Source organism: Leucoraja erinacea, chromosome 2 (genome assembly GCF_028641065.1).
Source record: "Leucoraja erinacea ecotype New England chromosome 2, Leri_hhj_1, whole genome shotgun sequence".
NCBI lineage: Eukaryota > Metazoa > Chordata > Chondrichthyes > Rajiformes > Rajidae > Leucoraja > Leucoraja erinaceus.
This window is the reverse complement of record NC_073378.1, coordinates 15,781,758-15,805,201: the sequence shown is the minus strand read 5'-3', so window position 1 is coordinate 15,805,201 and position 23,444 is coordinate 15,781,758. Positions and strand designations below refer to the sequence as shown.

General features: G+C 42.4%; 1 protein-coding gene across 1 annotated transcript in view; it reads left to right on the top strand.

Annotated features, from left to right (window-relative positions):
- Nucleotides 1-15,252, top strand: part of LOC129707161 (patched domain-containing protein 3-like) — a 28,313-nt gene extending 13,061 nt beyond the window's left edge. Inside the window, exons 4-6 of the mRNA XM_055651960.1 lie at nt 3,030-3,151; nt 3,256-3,401; nt 11,738-15,252. Coding sequence (XP_055507935.1) covers nt 3,030-3,151; nt 3,256-3,401; nt 11,738-13,392 — 1,923 coding nt within the window. The 3' untranslated portion in view covers nt 13,393-15,252. The remainder of the gene's footprint in view (nt 1-3,029; nt 3,152-3,255; nt 3,402-11,737) is intronic.
- Nucleotides 15,253-23,444: the final 8,192 nt, after the last annotated feature.

Sequence of the window (23,444 nt, the reverse complement as noted above, 5' to 3'; positions counted from 1 at the left end):
AGGGGGCAATTACATTATTTTTTAAAGTCCTCAAAGCAAGAGGAGGAGGAGGCAGTGCTGGGGGATACGCCCCTGCACAGTTGGGGACAATGGGTGAGTGCTGGAATATGGGGGAACTGGTGAGTGGTGGAATATTGCGTTGGGGAATGGGTTGCGTTGCGGGACGAGGCCTCAGTGGGGGGTCGAATATTGCGTTGGGGAATGGCTCGCATTGGGGGAACGGGTGAGTGGTGGAATATTGCGTTGTGGAAACGGGTTGGGTTGGGGGACCAGGCCTCCCATGTGACAGGGACCCCACGGGTCCCACTTGGTGTAGTATATTACTAATACTCTCATCTTGTTAGTTTCTATGCTTGTGTGTGTGTCTGTATGTAGTTGTGATCCTGGAACTACGCCAACACATATACTCACAATTGGCCTGTGGTCGTTTGTGTGGATAGAGGGATAGGAGGGGGTAGGGAGGGGAGAGGAGTTATTGAGGGAGGGAGTGACTGAGGTTAGGGGAAAGGAGAGGTGAGGGATAGGGGAAGGGAGAAAGAGGGAGAAAGAGGGGGAAAGAAGAGGGAGGGTGAGGAGGAGGAGGAGGTAGTGCTGAGGGCTGAGGGAAAATGAGCAGCGCCTACGCAGTTGGGGGGCTATGGGTGAGTGGTGGTATATTGAGTTGGGCGAATGTGTTGCGTTGGGGGAATGGGTGAGTGGTGGAATATTGTGTAGGGGAACGGATTGCATTGGAGGCCAAGCCTCCCGTGTGACAGGGACCCAACGGGTCCCACTTGTATATTAGTAAAACTCTCTGTTTGTTTGTTTGTATGCATGCTTGTGTGTGATATCCCAAAACCCTGCTTAAACGGTACACGATAGCTCTACATTTTTGGCCCACCTTACTCACCATTGTCCTGGGATGTAAATGAAACAAGTTTTGTTTGGATTTATTTTATAGTTTACAAGTTATTGACATTTTAAACGACAAAAATCACTTTTCAAACCATTTTTCCACTTGCCCTGCCCATCAGCCGCGTTCAGCGTCACAATGAAGTCACAATGGGATCCCGTTCGATGTCACAATGGGATCCCGAATCTCATATACATTTTTTTTAAATAGCGATTTTCAAAACTCAGTTTTAATCAAATTCTTCTGTTTTCATTAACAGCTAACATTGTGTTTAGGTTATTTTAAAGAAAAAACAAGATTTTCATTGAGAATTTCATTTTTTTTTTTAAATCGCGATTTTTATTGTGGGGGGTGGGAGGAGTGGGGGAGCAGGGGGATAGAGGGAGAGGAGGGGATAGGGAGGGGAGAGGGAGGGGAAAGTGGAGGAGGGGGGCGGGAGGAGAGCGGGGGAGGGGGGGGGGGATTAGAGGGAGAGAATGGGGGAGGTACGGAGTGGGGGATAAAGGGAGAGGATGTGAAGGATGTGAGGAAGGAGAGTGGGGGAATGGGATAGGGGAAGGTGAGGAATGGGGGAGCGTGGAGATAGAGGGAAAGGAGGGGGTAGGGAGGGGAGAGGGGTTATGGAGGGAGGGAGTGACTGAGGGTAGAGGAAAGGGGAGGGAGGAAGAGGTGAGTAAGGGAGTGGGGGAGGAGGAGAGGGGGAAGAAGAGGGAGCGTGAAGAGGTGGGGGATGGAGTGCCAGGGATGAGGGGGAACGGAGGAGAAGAGGGGTAGGAAGAGGGATGGCGAGGCGCTGTTGATCTAGGGTTGCAGTGACTCGCTTCACAACGGGAACCCCTCAGCTGCGCCTGAGCAGTTGGGGCTATGGGGCAGTGGTGGTCCGCACCTGATCGAGTCTCTTTTTAAATGGAATCTCACTCACTTGCAGATTTATATAAATAGTATTGGAAGAAATGGGTTTGTACATAAAAGGGCTGAAAAATTCTAATGCAAACATTGCTGATATTTTATGTTAAGTCAGAGGAACAGATACCCCTTGCCTCCAAAAATGTGGGTGCTTTAGTTGGGGTCCTACTGCATCCTTACCGTGAATGGAAAGAGGATAATGTGTCCAAAGGCAATATCTCCTTGCAATAGCAGCCAAAAAGGACAAGAATAAAAACGTGGAGACACCCGAGACTGCAGATGCTGGAATCTTCAGTAAGATAGAAAATGCTGGAGGAACTCAGCAGGTCATGCAGCATCTGTGGAGGAAAGTAAACATACCGTATTTTGGATCCGATCCCTTCAATCGGAAGAAGGCGATCTAAAAGATTGTTTATCCATTTCCTTCCACAGATGTTGCCTGACCCATTAAATTGCTGCAGCAGTTGCATTTTATTTTACTAAAGGAAAAGTGTCTGGTCAGGAAAGTTCCTCTTGCCTCCCCTTTTTCCTGCTCCTCCGCTGTACCCACCCACTGTTTCCTCCCAATCTCCCTACCCTGCCCATCTCAATTTCTCCCCCCCCCCCCCCCCCCCTCCTACTGCCACCATTCCTTTGCATTTTCCGGACTAACCTCAAACTTAACCATATCCTTAACTGTTGCCTCCTCCCGACCTCTGTCTCCTAATTTTCCTCTCTACCCTTCTCCTTTGCCTCCACTACGTCACCTTATTTCCCTAAAACCAGTTCTCTCTCACATGCCCTTCAACTCTATACCGACCAGCACTAGGGTTAAGTTGCAATAAATTAACTTGTAAACCAGCACCTCTTTGGGATGTGAATGGAAAATGGAACAGTGGAAGCCCACATAGTCTCAGGAGGAACATGGATACTCCACATGGACAGTACTGGAGATTAAATTTGAACCTTGGCCATTGGTGTTGTAACTACATTGTGCTATGGAAATGCAGACAGTCACAGGGACAAGGTGTAAACTTCACACAAACATTACCAGAAGTTAGGAATGAACCTGGATCGCTGGAGTTGAGGCAACAGCACTGGCTGCTCCAAGATTGCTGACCCATGGCACCAGCTGAACCTGTAAAATGTCTTATTCTGTACTGTGATATGAAGTGAATGGGGCAGGTTTATCCAGAAGCTTTGGTGTGTTTGGTGACAGAATATCATTGACACTCATTTTCATGAATTGCAGGTTTCCCATTTTACCTCGGTCTCGAGGCAAGAAGAATTTGAGAAAAATTCCAAAAGAATTATTCCTCTGTTTTCCGTCACGTATTTGCTTTCAATATCCTTTTCCATCTTGTCTTGTGTGAGGTAACGTCAATTTTAATGAAATACATAATTTTTTTAATTCATAAATAGTTCACATGAATTGTAAAAGCTTTCTATTTTACATGATAAATGTTATTTATTTTCAGGCTTGACACCGTGAGAAATAAATTCTGGGTTGCTGTTCTGGGAGTCATATCAGCTGGACTAGCTGTATTAACTGCCTTTGGATTGCTGCTTTATTGTGGGACAACATTTGCTATCAATACTGCCAGTGCACCCTTTTTGATTCTAGGTTAGTGTCCCTTCAACAATTTCTCTCGGACAGGACTATGATTTGGCCTGGTTCTGATCATTTTTGTGGTTTGTGGTATAATTGGAATTGGCAGCACTTAACACTGCATATATGTATAAGATAATTATAAGCAGTTGAATAAGGGGTGGGAATTAATAAGCTTTGGCTTCTTCCTGCTCCTTTTCGGCCACATACGATTTCATTTATTTATAGATATTGTTTATGACACTTTATAAATATTCTTGATTTGTTTTTTGTATGCTCTTTCACACTTGCTTTTTATTCTTTTATTCTGTTCGAAATAAAGAATTAATAATAAAAAATGTTTTAAATGTCAACGTAAAATGTTAGACAAAAACTTAGCAGCCTTAAGGTTGAACATAAACAACTCAAAAATAATGTTTTATCGACACGATGGGTTAAGCACTACATTGCACTCGTGTTCAAATTTTTTTTATGGTACACAAAGCCCAGACTGGCAGTTGCTAATACTTTGGCCTTACTTTGGCCATTTTTACAATATTAAAAAATAGTAGTGTTTAGTATAATTTTTTTAATGCAGCAAATTATTTGGACAGAGAAAGCAGAATGTTCAAGCTTTCATGCTATATTCAGTAAATATATATTAAAAAATCAGTACGAGGAAAGTGGATGGAATAGGATTAAAAAAAATTATATACCCATATCGTTACTGTGGATATAACAGGCCGAATGATCATAGAACTAAGAATATGTCAATATAGGGCATGTGTGCAGGTGCTGGTTTACACTAAAGATAGCACAAAATGCTGGTGAAACTCAGCGGGTCAGGCAGCATCTCTGGAGAAAAGGAATAGGTGACATTTCAGGTTGAGACCCTTCTTCAGACAGTACAATCTCGGAAGAGGCTTTGTGACCCACAATATCTTGTGCTAAACATGATGCTTATGTAAAACTCTCCATTCTCCCTGTACATTAATCCACATTTCTCCATTCCTTGCTTATTCATATGCTTATCTAAAAACATCTTAAATGCCACTATTGTATCTGCTTCGATCATTTTTGACAACTATCTTCACTATCTACAATACCACAATTCTGCCATCAACAACCTTTTTGGTCACATCTTCAAAAAACTCAATCAGATTCATGAAACACGATCTCTCATGTACAAAACAGTGCTGACTATCCCTAATCAGCTCTTGTCCATCTAGTTGTATGCATATTTAATCCCTCCGAATACTCTCTAGTAACATGCAAAATGTTTTATAGTTAGGTACAGTTCTGGTCACCACATGAAAGATTGCTTGAGGTTCAGAGGTGTGGATAAAATAATCCTTATACCATCATTATTTATTTCCTGCACTAATTCCATATCTCTTATTCCCTAAAGATACAAAAATCTATTGATTTCTGTCTTGACTATATTTGCAAAGTGTTTCTGTAAGATATGCCGGAACAGAACTAACAGTAAATGGAACTGCCTTGGGAGTGTAATAGAACAGAGAGACCTCAGAGTAATGTGGTGAAAGATGCGTTTGGCATGCTTGCCTTCATCAGTCAGGGCAACAGATAGCACAATGGGCTAAGAGTTCGGCTGGCGACCGGAAGGTAGCCGGTTCAAATCCCGCTTGGAGTGCATACTGTCGTTGTGTCCTTGGGCAAGACACTTCACCCACCTTTGCCTGTAATGGAATGTTACGGCGGCAGGCGCGGGCACACCGCGACGCCCTGTGTCTCCCTTTCAAGGGAGATGCTAAAAATGCATTTCGTTGTCTCTGTACTGTACACTGACAATGACAATAAATTGAATCATTTCATTTCATTTCATTTCATTGAGTACAGGGTTTGTGACATTGCGTTGCAATTTTACAAATCTCTGGCGAGACCACACTTGTAGCATTGTGTACAACTCAACTGAGGGTTGACCATATAGAAGTATATTGAGGGGCATTTGCAAGGTGGATGTTCAATCTTTTTCCTAGGATGGGAGTGTAAAACTACAGAGAATAGATTTAAGGTGAAAGTCCTTGATGTTCTCAAATTAGTCACTAGAGGGACTGGCAGGTACAATCAGTGATAACTTGGTTCTCTTCAGAGAAGTGAATTTGCCAAGTTGGTGTTGAGTAATCTTTAACTGCCTGTGCACTAATCTTTAACCACAGGAGACCTCATTGCTACCCTTACTCATCCTTCATAACCTTAAATTTGTTCTCTTTTGCTTCAGTTTAAGTCCAATCATTTGTTTCAGATATTTGAATTTGTGGATTATTAAATTTAAATAAATAATTAATTATTATTAAGTACAGAGGAGATTTACTATAATGTTGACTGGGCTTCAGCACCTAGGTTACAGAGAAAGGTTGAACAAGTTAGGTATTTATTCTTTGGAGTGCGGAAGGTCAAGGGGGGGGGACTTGATAGAGGTCTTCAAAATGATGAGATTGATAGACAGAGTTGACGTGGATAAGCTTTTCCCATTGAGAGTATGGAAGATTCAAACAGGACATGATTTGAGAATTATGGGACAAAAGTTTAGGGGTAACATGAGGGGGAACTTCTTTACTCAGAGAGTGGTAGCTGTGTGGAATGAGCTTCCAGTGGAAGTGGTGGAGAAGGCAGGTTTGTTTTTATAATTTAAAAATAAATTGGATAGGCATATGAATGGGAAAGGAATGGAGGGTTATGGTCTGAGTGCAGGCAGGTGGGACTAGGTGAGAGTAAGTGTTCGGCACGGACTAGAAGGGCCGAGATGGCCTGTTTCCGTGCTGTAATTGTTAAATGGTTATTATGATTTGTCTAGTGTCTTTGTGGGAATGTCCACAAAGACAACTTTCTTTCAAATACAGACACATTAAATTGCGAATGCTGGAATCTTTAGGAAGAGAAACAGTGCTGCTGCCTTTTCTGTCCACTAAACTTTCTTCCATCACCCCCCAGATCAACTTCGAACCTTTCACCTGCCTTTGTTCTGTATAGGATCCCACCTCTGCCAATCTAGTTCAAATCCATCCGTTTATCACCTGAGAACCTGCCCGTCAGGATATTGGTACACCTGCAGATAAGGTGCAACCCATCCCTCTTGTACAGGTAGCCCATGCCCCAGAAGAGATCCCAATGGTTTAGAAATATGAATCGCTGCCTACTGCACCAACTCTTCAGCCCCACAATCATCTCCCTCAATCTTCCTGTTCCTACGCTCACTAGCACGTGGCACTGAAAACAATCCCAACAATCCCAAGAAAGCTTTTGTTGTGCTGGCCTTTATAAATCAGAGCATTGTATAGAAGCTGGGATGTAATGTTAAAATTGTACAAGGCATTGGTGAGACCAAATCTGGGGTATGGTGTACAATTTTGGTCACCCAATTATAGGAAGGATGTCAACAAAATAGAGAGATTACAGAGGAGATTTACTGCCTCCTACTACTGCCCAATCTTGATTTGTCGTCCTTCCCGACAGCATCCAAGAGGGTGTACCTGTTTTGAAGAGGTACAGCCTCTGGGGTCACCTCCACGTCTAATACCTTTCCTTGTGGTCACCCGCCTTCTACCTTCCTGGAATCTCAGTGTGACAAACTCACTGTCCATCGTGTCCAAGGAGCTCTAATTTTCCCAGATGGTACTGAGGTCATCCAGCTGCTGCTGCATTTCCTTAATGCGGTCCTTAAGGATCTGCAGCTGGACATAATTCCCCCTGGTGTAGTTATCAGGGGTCCCAACAGTTTTCCTGACTTCCCACATCCTACAGAAGGAGCATTGTGCCAACTTTCCTGCCATCACCACAGCAACTAAACCAATAATTAAATAACAAAACTCACAAAAAGAGTAGATTGAACTTATCCTCCATCCACTTCTGAGATAGCCTCCTCACCAGAGCACTTGACTTCCCCCACATCCTCTCTCCCAACTTGGCCACTCCCAGTAGACCACCATGCTACACCTTGCCTTATCTTTATTTGTTACCCAATTGATCAAATTGGCTGCTGCAACCAGTCCTGCCATCAGTTACCTTAAAATGGCCCCACCTCTCAGTTTAACTGACTTCAGCTGACTTGGTTAATCGCACTCCTTTCAAATTTCCCTCTCTCTTCGCACTCTCCCACTGTCTTCCGGAGAGGATTATTTCCTGACCATTGACCATCTTTGTATTCAAATAATTTCTTTAATACCAATTTTTTACTCATGCTAATACATTTTTGAGCTCATATGCTTTAGGTCCATATTTCCCAACCATTTTTAGGATGTTTTCTATGGCCTCTTGCAGAAGGACACACAATCTGTAAGGATGTCACATTAACTATTCTAATCATTTCATTTGTGTGTAGTTATGGGAGATCTCGTCAGCCTATTCTTTTATTCTGTTTCCCCATTCCTTTAGACTTCCTTAATCATCCTCTGCTAAACAAAGTATATCCAGATTCATCTGTAGTCCCTTTTATCTGCCATAATAGTTAACTTGCCCGACTGGCATCTGGAGACATTGGCTTGAATGCCTGTGCAGCACCCACTCAATGGATACACTTAATCTCAGTTGTCTATATCTGTCCCATTCTTCCTCCTTTTTTGCAAACCAGAACCTCAATTTCCCTTATCATCTAGGATTCCCTACTTCCACCTGCCTTGCCCTTTATTATAACAGGAACCTTCATACCCTGAACTCTCATCCTCATACTTGCAAAAGCATGCCACTTATTCCTTTGCTTACTAATCTACTCCAATTTTAGCAATTTCTTGTCTAATACCATCTAAATTGGCCTTGCCCCAATTTAAAATTGTAACTTGTGGGCCCATCCTGTCTTTATCCATAACTAACTTAAACAACTATGTCACTGGTCCCAAAGGGCTTGCCTGTTGACACTTCAGTCAATCGCCATTCCTCATTTTCTAAGAGTAGATCAACCTTTGCCCCCTCCCTTGTAGGGCTCTCTACATATTGCCTGAAGAAACTTTCCTGAACACGTTTTATAAATCTCACCCCATCTATGCCCTTGGCACTATAACAATCCCAGTCCATATTGGGAAAGTTAAAATCTCCTAACTATGACCCTATTCAAGTCATGCAGCATGGAAAAAGGCCCTTCACCCCAACTTGTCCACGCTGACCAACATGCCATCAACGCTAGCTCCACCTGCCTGCATTTGGCCCATATCCCTCTGAACCTATCCTATCCATGTACCTGTCCAAATGTTTCTTATATATTGTATTCAGAACCCTTCACTTTTTACACATTTTTTTATGTTATGGATTAAATTTATTTTTTAATCATCAATCTACACATAGTACCCCAGAATGAAAAAGCGAAAACAGGTGTTTAGAATTCAAGTTGTAGAAACATCTCAAGGATAATCAATGGAAACAGGTAGAACCCAAGCTCAATTTTGAGTCATAGAAAAGGGTCTGAATACTTATGTAAATGTGATATTTCAGTTATTTATTTTTAATTACTTTGGAAACATTTCTAAACACCTGCTTTCACGTTTTTATTATGGGGTATTATATGCAGATTGATGATAAAAAAATAATTTAATCTATTTTAGAATAAGGCTGTAACGTAACAAAATATGGAAAAAGTGAAGGGGTCTGAATACTTTCTGAATGCACTGTATCTACCACTCTATGTGTAAAAGGATCGTCCTTTAGGTTCCTAGTAAATATTTCCTATTAAATATTTGGGCAGTGGGCAGGTGCTATAGACCTGCACGGGAAGGTAGACGCTCCCGGCCCCACGAGTCTCTGGTAGATGGGGCTCGTCAGCCTGGGAAGGCAGTCCATCTAGGAGAGGGAAAACTCTGATTTAAAACCTCCACTGCCTTGTGGCCATATCCAATCATGGAAACGACTCCACGAGTAAACCTGAAGAAAATCCGTAGTTGGAGCTCCTAGGGCAGTTCGTTGTTGTCTACAACCTCGTTCTGGCAGCTCCTGCGACGGCGCTGGTGCCAAACTGTAACAGCCCTGCTGTTCCTTTGGATCGATCAGCGATGTGGAGAGGGGATGACGTGCTGCATGGGCAACAGCCTGTCCTCCATATGACATCGGCTTGCATCCGACCAGGATGCATCACCCATGGTCAGTCACGACCGAGAGGGGCTTACTAAATATTTCCCCTCTAATCTTAAAGCTATATCCTCTGGCTCTTGATTTCTTTAGTCTTCCAGCCTCCTGTAATCTCCCAAAAGAAATAAGATTATCATTTCCTGGTCACTCATCAGCTTGCTATTCTTTTAATTTCTTTAATACTAATATTTCACTCATGCTAATATTTTTGAGCTCATTCACTTTTGGTCCTTAGTTCCCTACCATTTTTAGGAAGGTTTCTATGTCCTCTTACACAAAGACACACAATTGGTAAATGTCATATTAACTATTCTAATCTTTTCATTAGTGTGTAATGAGAGATTTCATTAGCCTATTCTTTTATTCTACTTACCCGTTCCATTACACTTCCTTAATCATCCTTTTCTGAATAGACAAAGTATATCCACATTCATCTGTCGCCCTTTTCATCTGGCATCTTACCCAACTGACATATGGAGACATTGGCTTGAATTCCCGTGCAGCAACTGAAGGGATTTCAATTAATTAAATAAAGTTTAAATAAAGAAATCCTTGTGTGGTTTGGGTCTCCATGTTTAACGAAGGATAAACTTGCCATGGAAGTAATCAGGAGAAGGCCCATTAGATTGAATCGTGAAATGATGGGGGAAGTTTGAGTAGATTGGGCCAATGCTCCCTCAAATCTTCCTAACCATCCTTAGAAATGATCGAAAAAGTTCATTCAATTCAGGGGTGACTCTTAGTTATGTCCACATTCTGTATGTTCTATACACTAAAACTCAGGGGTATAAATTAAAAATTGGACAAGTCAACATGTAGGAAAACAGCTTTTGCCAACCTGTTCTCATTCGAATCAGTTATCACATAACAAGCAACATCCCAGAACAGGCTTACGCTTAGGTGCTGGCTCTGTAGTTATCTGTGGTCCACACCTCAACATGTCTCAGACATCTCTAACCATCAGTCTAATGGGTTGAGATGGATAAAGGGGCTGGAACCATTTTACTGGGGCTGACTGGTATAACATCACTGACCCTTTGCGAAACTATGTAAAGAAAGTGATTTGCCTTTCTTAATTATTTCTTGGTATTTCAACGTGTTACAGATTTTTAAAATATTAATTATTTAAATATAGTTAAATACTTTTCAAACATATTTTATCATTGATTATCGGGTTATTGTCATGTGTTTTATTTTTTATCTAGGCAAATCACACCATATATGAGTTCATCATGTAGGCCACAAGAGGTAGAAAAGCCAGAAATAATTATCTAATGTTTGTTGAACACTTGCTAAAAGATGGATTATGCCCCCTGGACTGTTTGAATAAATACACAAACAATTGCAGGATTTTGAAACAATTTGAAAATTACAATATTACTACCTAGTGTGAGCTGATGTCTATTCTCAAACATAGAAACTGTGACTCAGGGACAGTTTTCCATTATGGTGAAAATATATATTGTTGGAAAGCTCATTGAGGAGTAAACAGGTTAGAGTGGATCAAAGGAATGTTTTTATTGCTAAAGGGAATGAAAAAAATCTGGAATGTAATGGTAGCAAACGTTCACAGTAGGTACTCTCATGACATTTTTTGTATACATTGGGTGGTATGCAAGCAAAGACTTTCAACACTTAAAATTGAGCACTTAAATTCTCATGGCAATGAAGGCTACGAACCAGATATGGTGAATGACATTATTTTAGAAGAGTACTTGATGATTGGCAAGGAGATGTTGGCCAAGGGGCTTGATTCTGTGCCATATAACTGACTCATTTTAAGCTAATGATAGAATTGTTTCGCCCCAGGTATCAGCAGACATGTTATTCACTATTAGACCTTAGGAAGGCAGCAGCAAATGTTATGAAGGCATTGGCCTCTCTGTCTTGCATTTCATGTGGCATTAGACTGCATGAAAACCGCTTCAGGTTCTTCCTGAAATATTCCTGAAGTAATCAAATTTCTCTCCCATACAACATTGTTGAATATTGTTGATGAAGTTTGCTCCACGTTTCAGTGGACAAAAGTAATTTTCTTCAATCAATATTACTCTTAATATTTCATTCTTATTAATTATAATTCAGAGAGTACGAGGAAGTAAAGAAATCAAAGCAATAATTATTGCATAGAAATAGATTTTATCCTCATTGTAAAACTGATTTGTTTAACACTCTAATACTTCATCTCTGAATAATAAAGTATTTAACTAAATTAGGTAAAAAACTGAACTGAAAATACAAAATATTTAACAATACACTGATTGACTTACCACATATTGAACCTCTCTTATCCTCAGGTATTGGCGTGGACGATATGTTCATTATGCTTTCTAGTTGGCAAAAGACAAAAGTTCACGCTAAGGTTGAAGATCGCTTGGCAGATACGTACGCGGAAGCAGCTGTTTCCATCACAATCACCACTCTGACTGATGTTCTGGCCTTTTATATTGGCATTGCGACACCTTTTCGATCCGTGCAATCATTTTGTATTTACACTGGTACAACTGTTCTGTTCTGCTTCATTTACAACATTACATTTTTTGGAGCTGTTCTTGCCCTGAATGGACGAAGAGAAGCCAGTAACAGGCATTGGCTGACATTCAGAAAGGTTGAAATGGTTCCTAAACAAGGAGAATCTACACTCAGTGCAATGTGTTGTGTAGGTGGTGCTTATGATCAGGAGTCAGGCACAGAATTGGAGCATCCAGCCTACTTCTTCTTTAAAGAATATTATGGACCATTCCTTACAAATGGATGGACCAAGGCAGCTGTGATTCTTCTGTATTTAGGATATTTAGCTGGCAGTATTTATGGCTGTTTACAGATCAAAGAAGGAATAGATCTCAGAAATCTGGCCTTTGATGATTCGTATGTAATTCCATTCTATGATGCCGAACGTGATTTTTTCTCAGAGTATGGTCCACGAGTTATGGTGACTGTGACTGAATCTGTAGATTATTGGAATGCCACCATTCTGGATGAAATAGAAACCTGTATGGGCAAGCTAGAAAACAACTCATACGTAGATCAGGAATTGTCAGAGTCCTGGCTTCGTGCATATATTGACCTTTCTAAAAAAATGGATATAGATATAAAAGAGAAAAATGCATTCACTGGAAATTTAACCAAATTATTTAAGTTTGTTCCTGCTTTTCAACAAGATGTTGAGTTCTCACAAGATAATATGAACATTAGAGCTTCAAGATTTTTCATTCAAATTGTAAATGCCAGTGATTCGCTAGATCAGAAAAACATGCTGATTGAATTAAGAAATTTGGCACAGGAATGTGGAATCTCTTTACTTGTATATCATTCTGCTTTCATTTACTTTGACCAATTTCTTGTGATAGTGGCTAACACAATTCAGAACATAATCATGGCAACAGTTGCTATGTTGATTATTTCTTTACTATTAATACCTAATCCAGTTTGCTCATTATGGGTGACATTTGCGATTGTATCCGTTTTAGTGGGTGTGGCTGGTTTTATGGCTTTCTGGGATGTCAATTTAGATTCTATATCTATGATTGACCTGGTCATTTGCATTGGTTTTTCTGTGGACTTTACAGCACATATTTCATATGCTTTTGTTTCAAGTGATAAAACAAATGCCAATGGACGAGCTATTGATGTCCTATATACTCTTGGCTATCCTGTAATCCAGGGGGCTTTCTCAACAATATTAGGTGTTGTTGTATTGTCTGTTGCAGAAAGTTACATATTTAGAACCTTTTTTAAGATCATGTTTCTTGTAATATTTTTTGGTGCAGTTCATGGCATTGTATTTATGCCGGTGTTTCTGACCTTTTATCAAATTTGTGGCAACGAGAATAATGATATGTCAAATGATGTTAAAGAGTGTGAAAAGAGCAAATATCCTCACACCTATCAGTATGTACATCATGGTAAAGTAAATGTAGATATGTCGAGTGAATTAACACAGATATCATGACAGGAGCCTGTTCAGTGACATTTACCTCAGTCTTAAAGATAGAAAGAACTTAATTGAGAATTGTTTTCACAAACTTGTGTATTATCACAACATGTATAATTTGAGATACTGGAAAAGAAAATCAAGCCTTTGAATACACATGAATATCAAGATTTAGCTATTGTAAAGATAATTATTTTTCATGTTGCAAATATGCCATTCTGCGAAACTCTGCAAGTTGTCATTGGCTTCAAATTGTAACTGTTTTTCTCTCCACTGATGATGCCCAACCTTCTGTGTATTTCTAGTACATTCTGTTTAATACTTAAGGCATTTGCAGTTTCTGGTGGATTTTCACTGCATCATCATTTGTCTTGCATTGTTATCGTGTTGGAATCAAAATTTACCATATTTATATACAGTATTACCTTTTAGAAACATAGAAACATAGAAAATGGGTGCAGGAGTAGGCCATTCGGCCCTTCGAGCCTGCCGCTATTCAATATGATCATGGCTGATCATCCAACTCAGTATCCTGTACCTGCCTTATCTCCATACCCCCTGATCCCTTTAGCCACAAGGGCCACATCTAACTCCCTCTTAAATATAGCCAATGAACTGGCCTCAACTACCTTCTGTGGCAGAGAGTTCCAGAGATTCACCACTCTCTGTGTGAAAAATGTTTTTCTCATCTCGTTCCTAAAGGATTTCCCCTCTATCCTTAAGCTGTGACCCCTTGTCCTGGACTTCCCCAACATCGGGAACAATCTTCCTGCATCTAGCCTGTCCAACCCCATAAGAATTTTGTAGGTTTCTATAAGATCCCCCCTCAATCTCCTAAATTCTAGCGAGTGCAAGCCGAGTCTATCTTCATATGAAAGTCCTGGCATCCCAGGAATCAGACTGGTGAACCTTTTCTGCATTCCCTCTATGGCAAAATATCCTTCCTCAGATTTGGAGACCAACATTGTACACAATACTCCAGGTGTGGTCTACTGCAGTTGTACCCTGTACAACTGCAGTAGAACCTCCCTGCTCCTATACTCAAATCCTTTTGCTATGAATGCTAATATACCATTCGCTTTCTTCACTGCCTGCTGCACCTGCATACCTACTTTCAATGACTGGTGTACCATGACACCCAGGTCTCGTTGCATCTCCCCTTTTCCTAATCGGTCATCATTTAGATAATAGTCTGCTTTCCTGTTTTTGCCACCAAAGTGGATAACCTCACATTTATCCACATTATACTGCATCTGCCATGCATTTGCCCACTCACCCAGCCTATCCAAGTCACCTTGCAGCCTCCTAGACTCCTCCTCAAAGCTAACACTGCCCCCCAGCTTAGTGTCATCCACAAACTTGGAGATGTTGCATTCAATTCCCTCGTCCAAATCGTTTATCTATCTATCTATCTATCTATCTATCTATCTATCTATCTATCTATCTATCTATCTATCTATCTATCTATCTATCTATCTATCTATCTATCTATCTATCTATCTATCTAACTAAAAGTCTGTTCTTGATTTTTCCCGTCGATTAAAAATGACAGAGATAATAATGTTTTTACAAAATTCCCCATTCTTTCTGCTGCCCCCGCTGGCGGCAGGGGGGAGGGACTATAAAACCAGGAAGTGGTGTGCCACACAGTCTCTTCAAGATGGAGGAAGGCAGAGGGTCACGTTTCTCTGAGCTGTGAATAACACTGAACACATGTCGACTCAAATGTAAGTGCCCTTAGTGGTTCTAAAATGCTTGCAGAATGTGTCTATTGGTTCTAAAGTTTGCAAAAAAATGTCTATTGGTTCTAAAGCTTGCAAAAAAATGTATATTGGTTCTAAAGCTTGCAAAAAAATGTCTATTGGTTCTAAAGCTTACAAAAAATGTCTATTGGTTCAAAAGCTTACAAGCAAATGTCTATTGGTTCTAAAGCTTGCAAAATGTCTCTATTGGTTCTAAAGCTTGTAAAAAATGTCTATTGGTTCTAATAATAATAATAATAATAATAATAATAATAAATACAATAATAATAAATACTTTATTGATCCCCTCAGGAAAATTCAGATGTCCAGAAGCCCCCAACCAACAAACCCACAGATTCAAAACGAAACGCAGACAGAAAATACATAGAATACACTGTGGACACTACCTGAGAGCAATAAATACTTAAAAAGACCAATAATTAACAATTAAAATTTAAAAATTGCAAGAATGCATCCCCCTACAGTCTAGCGGTCCGAATTATAAAATCTAATGGCTGCAGGGGTGAAGGATCTCCTGGTTTTTGGTTCTAAAGCTTGCAAAAAAAATGTCTATTGGTTCTAAAGCTTGCAAAAAAATGTCTATTGGTTCTAAAAAAAAAATGTCCATTGGTTCTAAAGCTTGCAAAAAGTGTCTATTGGTTCTAAATCTTGCAAAAATGTCTCTATTGTTCTAAAGCTTGCAAAAATGTCTATTGGTTCTAAAGCTTGCAAAAAATATGTCTATTGGTTCTAAAGCTTGCAAAAAATGTCTCTATTGGTTCTAAAGCTTGCAAAAAATGTCTATTGTCCATTGCTTCTAAAGCTTGCAAAAAAATGTCTATTGGTTCTAAAGCTTGCAAAAAAGTCTATTGGTTCTAAAGCTTGCAAAAAAAATGTCTATTGGTTCTAAAGCTTGCAAAAAGTTTCTCTATTGGTTCTAAAGCTTGCAAAAAAATGTCTATTGGTTCTAAAGCTTGCAAAAAAATGTCTATTGGTTCTAAAGCTTGCAAAAAATGTCTATTGGTTATAAAGCTTGCAAAAAATGTCTCTATTGGTTCTAAAGCTTGCAAAAAAATGTCTATTGGTTCTAAAGCTTGCAAAACAATGTCTATTGGTTCTAAAGCTTGCAAAAATGTCTATTGGTTCTAAGGCTTGCAAAAAAAATGACTATTGGTTCTAAAGCTTGCAAAAAATGTCTATTGGTTCTAAAATGGTTCATACTAGCGCTGCAGAAAGCTCCCTCCTCCCTCCTTTGGGAGCTTTGGCTTGAAGTTGAAAGGCACTACTTACTGCAAATGGTGGCTTAGGTGTGATTTGAAGTTGAAAGACACCACTTACTGCAAATGGTGGCTTGGATGCAATGGCTTGAAGTTAAAAGGCATTACTTACTGCAAATGGTGGCTTGGGTGCATTGGCTTGAAGTTGAAAGGCACTATTACTGCAAATGATGGCTTAGTTGCTTTCGCTTGAAGTTGAAAGGCACTACTTACTGCAAATGGTGGCTTGGGTGTGGCTTGAAGTTGAAAGACGCCACTTACTGCAAATGGTGGCATGAAGCTGAAAGACACTACTTACTGCAAATGGCGGCTTGGTTGCTTTGGCATGAAGTTGAAAGGCACTACTTACTGCAAATGGTGGCTTGGGTGTGGCTTGAAGTTGAAAGGCACTACTCACTGCAAATGGGGGGCGTGGCTGCATTGGCTTGAAGTTGAAAGCACCACTTACTGAAAATGATGGCTTGGGTGTGACTTGGGTGTGGTTTGAAGTTGAAAGACACCACTTACTGCAAATGGTGGCATGAAGTTGAAAGCCACACTGCAAATGGAGGCTTGGGAGCTTTGGCTTGAAGTTGAAAGGCACTATTACTGCAAATGGGGGAGTGGGCGCATTGGCTTGAAGTTGAAAGGCACCACTTACTGCAAATGATGGCTTGGGTGTGACTTGGGTGTGGTTTGAAGTTGAAAGACACCACTTACTGCAAATGGTGGCTTGGATGCAATGGCTTGAAGTTAAAACGCATCACTTACTGCAAATGGTGGCGTGGGTGCATTGGCTTGAAGTTGAAAGGCACCACTTACTGCAAATGGTGGCATGAAGTTGAAATGCACTACTTACTGCAAATGGTGGCTTGGGTGCTTTGGCTTGAAGTTAAAAGGCACTACTGTAAATGCACTTCCTGTTTGCACTTTATATTGATTTTAGATAAAACACTACCACTTACGGTTGTGATTTTTGGCCATCTTACTCGGTTCCCCTCCACTGAGCAGATGCAGAGAATTCTTCCCATCAATGAAAAATAAAAGTGTTATTAGTTTTTAAATAAATGTTGAGAATCTCTCTCCTGTCAATCACTCCATGAAAGCCACACCTTTTCCGGTGGGGGAGGGGTTATAAAACCCGGAAATGTGGGTGGCTCAGTCTCTGCAAGATGGAGGAGGGAGAGGTCATGACTCGCTGTCTTTAGTGGCTTTGCACCCTACTTCAAATGGTATGAAACTGCACTTGAATTTGGTGGCTTTATACCCTGCTTGAAATAGAATTTCAAGGATTAGCCATGAGTCAACTACCAGCCCACCAGCCGTGAGTGAGTGAGTTGCCAGCACAACAGGCTTGATTGACTGAGACGCCAGCCCAAGAATCCATTTGGCGCACAATTTGCATACTAGCCCTCTGGAAACCAGTCCCTTCAGCCCACAACACCCATACTAGCGCTCCAGAAATTATAAATAGCTGGGGTCCGAGCACTGAGCCTTGCGGTACCCCACTAGTCACTGCCTGCCATTGTGAAAAGGACCCGTTTACTCCTGTTCTTTGCTTCTTGTTTGTCAGCCAGTTCTCTACCCACATCAATACTGAACCCTCAATACCTTGTGCTTTAAGTTTGTATACTAATCTCTTATGTCGGATCTTGTCGAAAGCCTTCTGAAAGTCCAGTTGTAACACATCCACTGGATCTCCCCTATCCACTCTACTAGCTACATCCTCAAAAAATTCTATAAGATTCGTCAGACATGATTTACCTTTCGTAAATCCATGCTGACATTGTCCAATGATTTCACCACTTTCCAAATGTGCTGCAATCTCATCTTTAATAACTGACTCTAGCGGTTTCCCCACTACCGATGTTAGACTAACTGGTCTGTAATTCCACGTTTTCTCTCTCCCTCCCTTTTTAAAAAGTGGGGTTAAACTAGCTACCCTCCAATCCTCAGGAACTACTCCAGAATCTGCGAACACCCGCTACACCCGCTACTCCCGACAGAACCTCGTGGATATCGCGGATATCGGTGACCAGCGCCAGACTGCGGTTTCGGGTGTCTTCCATCGCAAGTATAACATCCCGGGCGACATAGCAAGACCACTGGGGTCCCCGTGGATTGTTGTCGGGTCTAGGAGGCGGCGCAGACGGAGGAGGGAGAGGAAGCAGAAGCGAGGCCGCAGGTCCGGTGCTCTGCTAAGGCTAAGGAATCGACCACACAAGCCACCTCTACCGAGCCAGTATCTCTCCAACACCAGATCCCTGGTTCACAAAATGGATGACCTGGAAGTACAACTCGCCGGAAATCGATATGTCCGTGACTGCTGTGTTATGATCATCACCGAAACCTGGCTTCACCCAGGTATACCTGATGCTAGCATGCAGCTAGCAGGTCGCTTTCTGCTCCGCGGGGACAGGACTATAGACTCCGGTAAGAGCAGGGGAGGGGGTCTCTGTATATACGTGCATGAGAATTGGTGCAACAACGGGACAATCATAGCCAATCATTGTTCCCCTGACCTCGAGTACATGTCTGTAAGATGCCGGCCTTTTTTTCTACCGAGAGAACTAACAGTCGTGATTGTCACGGCTGTGTATATTCCACCTGACGCCAATGTAAACACGGCGCTCTCTCACCTGCTGAACGCCATTAACGAACAGCAGCGGGACCACCCCGAAGGTGTTCACATAATCGCAGGGGACTTTAATAAGGCCAACTTGAAGACTGTACTGCCGAAATTCTACCAACATGTCAAGTGTTCTACTAGAGGGGTGAACACGCTGGATCATGTCTACACCAATATCAAGCACGCGTATAGAGCCATCCCCCTCCCCCAACTCGGCCAGTCAGATCATCTCTCCCTCCTGCTCTCTCCAGCCTACACCCCCCTCAGACGCAGTGCCAGGCCCACCATAAGATCTGTTACAACCTGGCCTGAAAATGCACTCTCCAATCTACAGGACTGCTTTACACAGACAAACTGGGACATATTCGAACACCAGGATCTGGAAACTCTCACAGAATCGGTGCTGGACTATATCAAGTTCTGCATCGGAAATGTGACTGTAGACAAAAACATACGGGTTTTCCCAAACCAGAAACCCTGGATGTCCAGCCAGGTCCGCACACTCCTCAGAGCTCGCGATGCTGCCTTCAGGTCAGGTGACAGAGCTCTGTACAGGGCTGCTCGAGCCGATCTGAAAAGTGGTATTAAAAAAGCCAAGGCGGACCATAAGAGGAGCATAGAGTCCCACTTGTCCAGCAATAATACACGGGAGGTATGGCGGGGCATACAAGACATTACCAACTACAGAGGCTGTGCCACAAAGTCAGAAGACCTGAGTGCGCCGCTGGCAGAAAAGCTAAATTGCTTCTTCTCCCGCTTTGAAACATCACAACAGCAGCACTCACCTGCTACAGCCCTGTTTCGACCCTCACCTAGCTCCTGTACTACTCCACTCACTGTAACGGAGCACGATGTAAGACGGGTGCTCCTGGCAGTGAACCCCAAGAAGGCTACCGGCCCAGATGGAGTACCTGGTAAGGTGCTCAAAGCGTGCGCCCACCAGCTCACTGCCATCTTCACCAGAATTTTCAACCTCTCCCTGGCCCAGGCAGTTATTCCGTCCTGCCTAAAATCAGCCACAATCGTCCCTGTGCCGAAGAAGTCTACCATCACCAGCCTTAATGACTACCGTCCTGTGGCCCTCACTCCGGTAATCACGAAGTGCTTCGAGAGGTTGGTCCTCCAGCACATCAAGGTCTATCTACCACCAGACCTCGACCCCCACCAATTCGCCTATCGCCAAAACAGATCCACAGAAGACGCCATCACCGTAGCTCTCCACTCTGTGCTGAGCCATCTGGAGCAGGGGCAGAGCTACGTCCGGATGCTCTTTGTGGATTTTAGTTCAGCCTTTAATACAATCATTCCGGACATTCTCATAGGTAAACTGGTCACTCTCGGCCTCCCCACTGTCACATGTGCCTGGATAAAGGATTTCCTCACCAACCGGCCCCAGACTGTGAGACTCGGCCCCCACCTCTCCTCCACTCGCAGGTTGAGTACCGGTTCCCCACAGGGCTGTGTGCTAAGCCCCCTCTTATACTGTCTCTACACCTACGACTGTAGTCCGGCCCACAACAACAACCGCATCGTCAAATTTGCTGACGACACTACTGTGGTCAGACTTATTTCGAAGGGAGACGAGGCAGCCTACAGAGAGGAAGTCCTGAAGTTGACAACCTGGTGCTCAGAAAACAATCTGGCTCTGAACACCAGGAAAACAAAAGAGCTCATTGTCGACTTCAGGAGGCACAGCACCGACTTAGCCCCCCTACACATCAATGGCGAGTGTGTGGAGAGGGTCAACACCTTCCGGTTTCTCGGTGTCCATATCGCTGCTGACATCTCCTGGACGGACAACACGACAGCGGTCATCAAGAAGGCTCAGCAGCGGCTGCACTTCCTGAGGGTCCTCAGGAAGCACAACCTGGACTCTAACCTGCTGCTGACCTGCTACCGCTCGTCCATCGAGAGCCTGCTGACATACTGCATTACAGCATGGTATGGCAGCTGCACCATGGCAGACAGGGAGAGGCTTCAGAGGGTAACCAGGACAGCGCAGAGGATCATTGGCTGCCCTCTCCCCTCCCTGATGGACATCTACACCTCCCGCTGCCTTAGCAGGGCAAAGAAGATCATCAAAGACAGCTCCCATCCTGCGTTTGGACTGTTCGACCTGCTGCCCTCTGGAAGGCGCTATAGGTGCATCAAATCCAGGACAAACAGACTCAGGAATAGTTGCTTTCCGAGAATTATATCTACTATAAATTCAAATTCACACATGCACTGACTACACCGCCCAACACGGACTTCCATCTGTATATATGTATATATGAATGTAGCGCCGCAGAATTTGTGCACCTATTTCCCCCCCCCCCCCATCTCCCTTCTGTTTTTTGTTTTTCTGTCTCTTGTTTTTTGTGCTAAATTGTATGTATGCACTGAGTACGAGCAGCTTTCAGTTTCACTGTACATGTATAGTGACAATAAATGGCATATCTATCTATCTAAAGAGTTTTGAAAAATTATCACTAATGCATCCATTATTTCTGGAGCTACTTCGGCCTTTAATCCATTCAATTACCTAACACCACTTCCCGGCTAACCTGGATTTCACTCGGTTTCTTTGACCCGCAGTCCCCTGCTATTTCCGGCAATTTATTTATATCTTCCTTAGTGAAGACAGAACCAAAGTAGTTATACAATTGGTCTGCCATGTCCTTGTTCTAAGAGAAAGAGATTAGTTAAAACAAATGTAGGTCCCTTGCAGTCAGAAACAGGTGAGTTGATCATGGGGAACATAGAAACATAGAAACATAGAAACATAGAAATTAGGTGCAGGAGTAGGCCATTCGGCCCTTCGAGCCTGCACCGCCATTTAATATGATCATGGCTGAAAGCGAATGGCATGTTGGCTTTCATAGCAAGAGGATTTGAGTATAGGAGCAGGGAGGTTCTACTGCAGTTGTATAGGGTCTTGGTGAGACCACACCTGGAGTATTGCGTGCAGTTTTGGTCTCCAAATCTGAGGAAGGACATTATTGCCATAGAGGAAGTGCAGAGAAGGTTCACCAGACTGATTCCTGGGATGTCAGGACTGTCTTATGAAGAAAGACTGGATAGACTTGGTTTATACTCTCTAGAATTTAGGAGATTGAGAGGGGATCTTATAGAAACTTACAAAACTCTTAAGGGGTTGGACAGGCTAGATGCAGGAAGATTGTTCCCGATGTTGGGGAAGTCCAGGACAAGGGGTCACAGCTTAAGGATAAGGGGGGAAATCCTTTAAAACCGAGATGAGGAGAACTTTTTCACACAGAGAGTGGTGAATCTCTGGAACTCTCTGCCACAGAGGGTAGTTGAGGCCAGTTCATTGGCTATATTTAAGAGGGAGTTAGATGTGGCCCTTGTGGCCAAGGGGATCAGGGGGTATGGAGAGAAGGCAGGTACGGGGTAGTTGGATGATCAGCCATGATCATATTAAATGGCGGTGCAGGCACGAAGGGCCGAATGGCTTACTCCTGCACCTAATTTCTATGTTTCTATGTTTCTATGTTTCAAAATCTATGTTCCCCATGATCAATTCACCTGTTTCTGACTGCAAGGGACCTACATTTGTTTTAACTAATCTCTTTCTCTTCACATATCTATAAAAACTTTGCAGACAGTTTTTATGTTCCCTGCCAGTTTTCTTTCAAAATCTATGTTCCCTTTCCTAATTAAGGCCCTTTGTCCCCCTCTGTTGGTCTCTGAATTTCTCCCAGTTCTCAGGTAGGCTGCTTTTTGTGGCTAATTTGTACGCTTCATCTTTTGCTTTGATACTATCCCTGATTTCCCTTGTTATCCACGGATGCACTACCTTCCCTGATTTATTCCTTTGCCAAACTGGGATGAACAATTGTTGTCGTTCATCCATGCAGTCTTTAAATGCCTTCCATTGCATATCCACCGTCAACCCTTTAAGAATTAATTGCCAGTCAATCTTGGCCAATTGACGTCTCATACCCTCAAAGTTACCTTTCTTTAAGTTCAGAACCATTGTTGCTGAATTAACAATGTCACTCTCCATCCTAATGAAGAACTCAACCATATTATGGTCACTCTTGCCCAAGGGGGCACGCACAACAAGACTGCTAACTAACCCTTCCACATTACTCAATACCCAGTCTAGAATAGCCTGCTCTCTCGTTGGTTCCGCTACATGTTGGTTTAGAAAACTATCCCGCATACATTCCAAGAAAACCTCTTCCTCAGCACCCCTGCCAATTTGATTCACCCAATCTATATGTAGATTGAAGTCACCCATTATAACTGTTTTACCTTTGTTGCACGCATTTCTAATTTCCTGTTTGATGCCATCCCCATCTTCACTACTACTGTTAGGTGGCCTGTACACAACACCCACTAGCGTTTTCTGCCCCTTAGTGTTTCGCAGCTCTACCCATATCGATTCACATCCTCCAAGCTAATGTCCTTCCTTTCCATTGCGTTATTCTCCTCTCT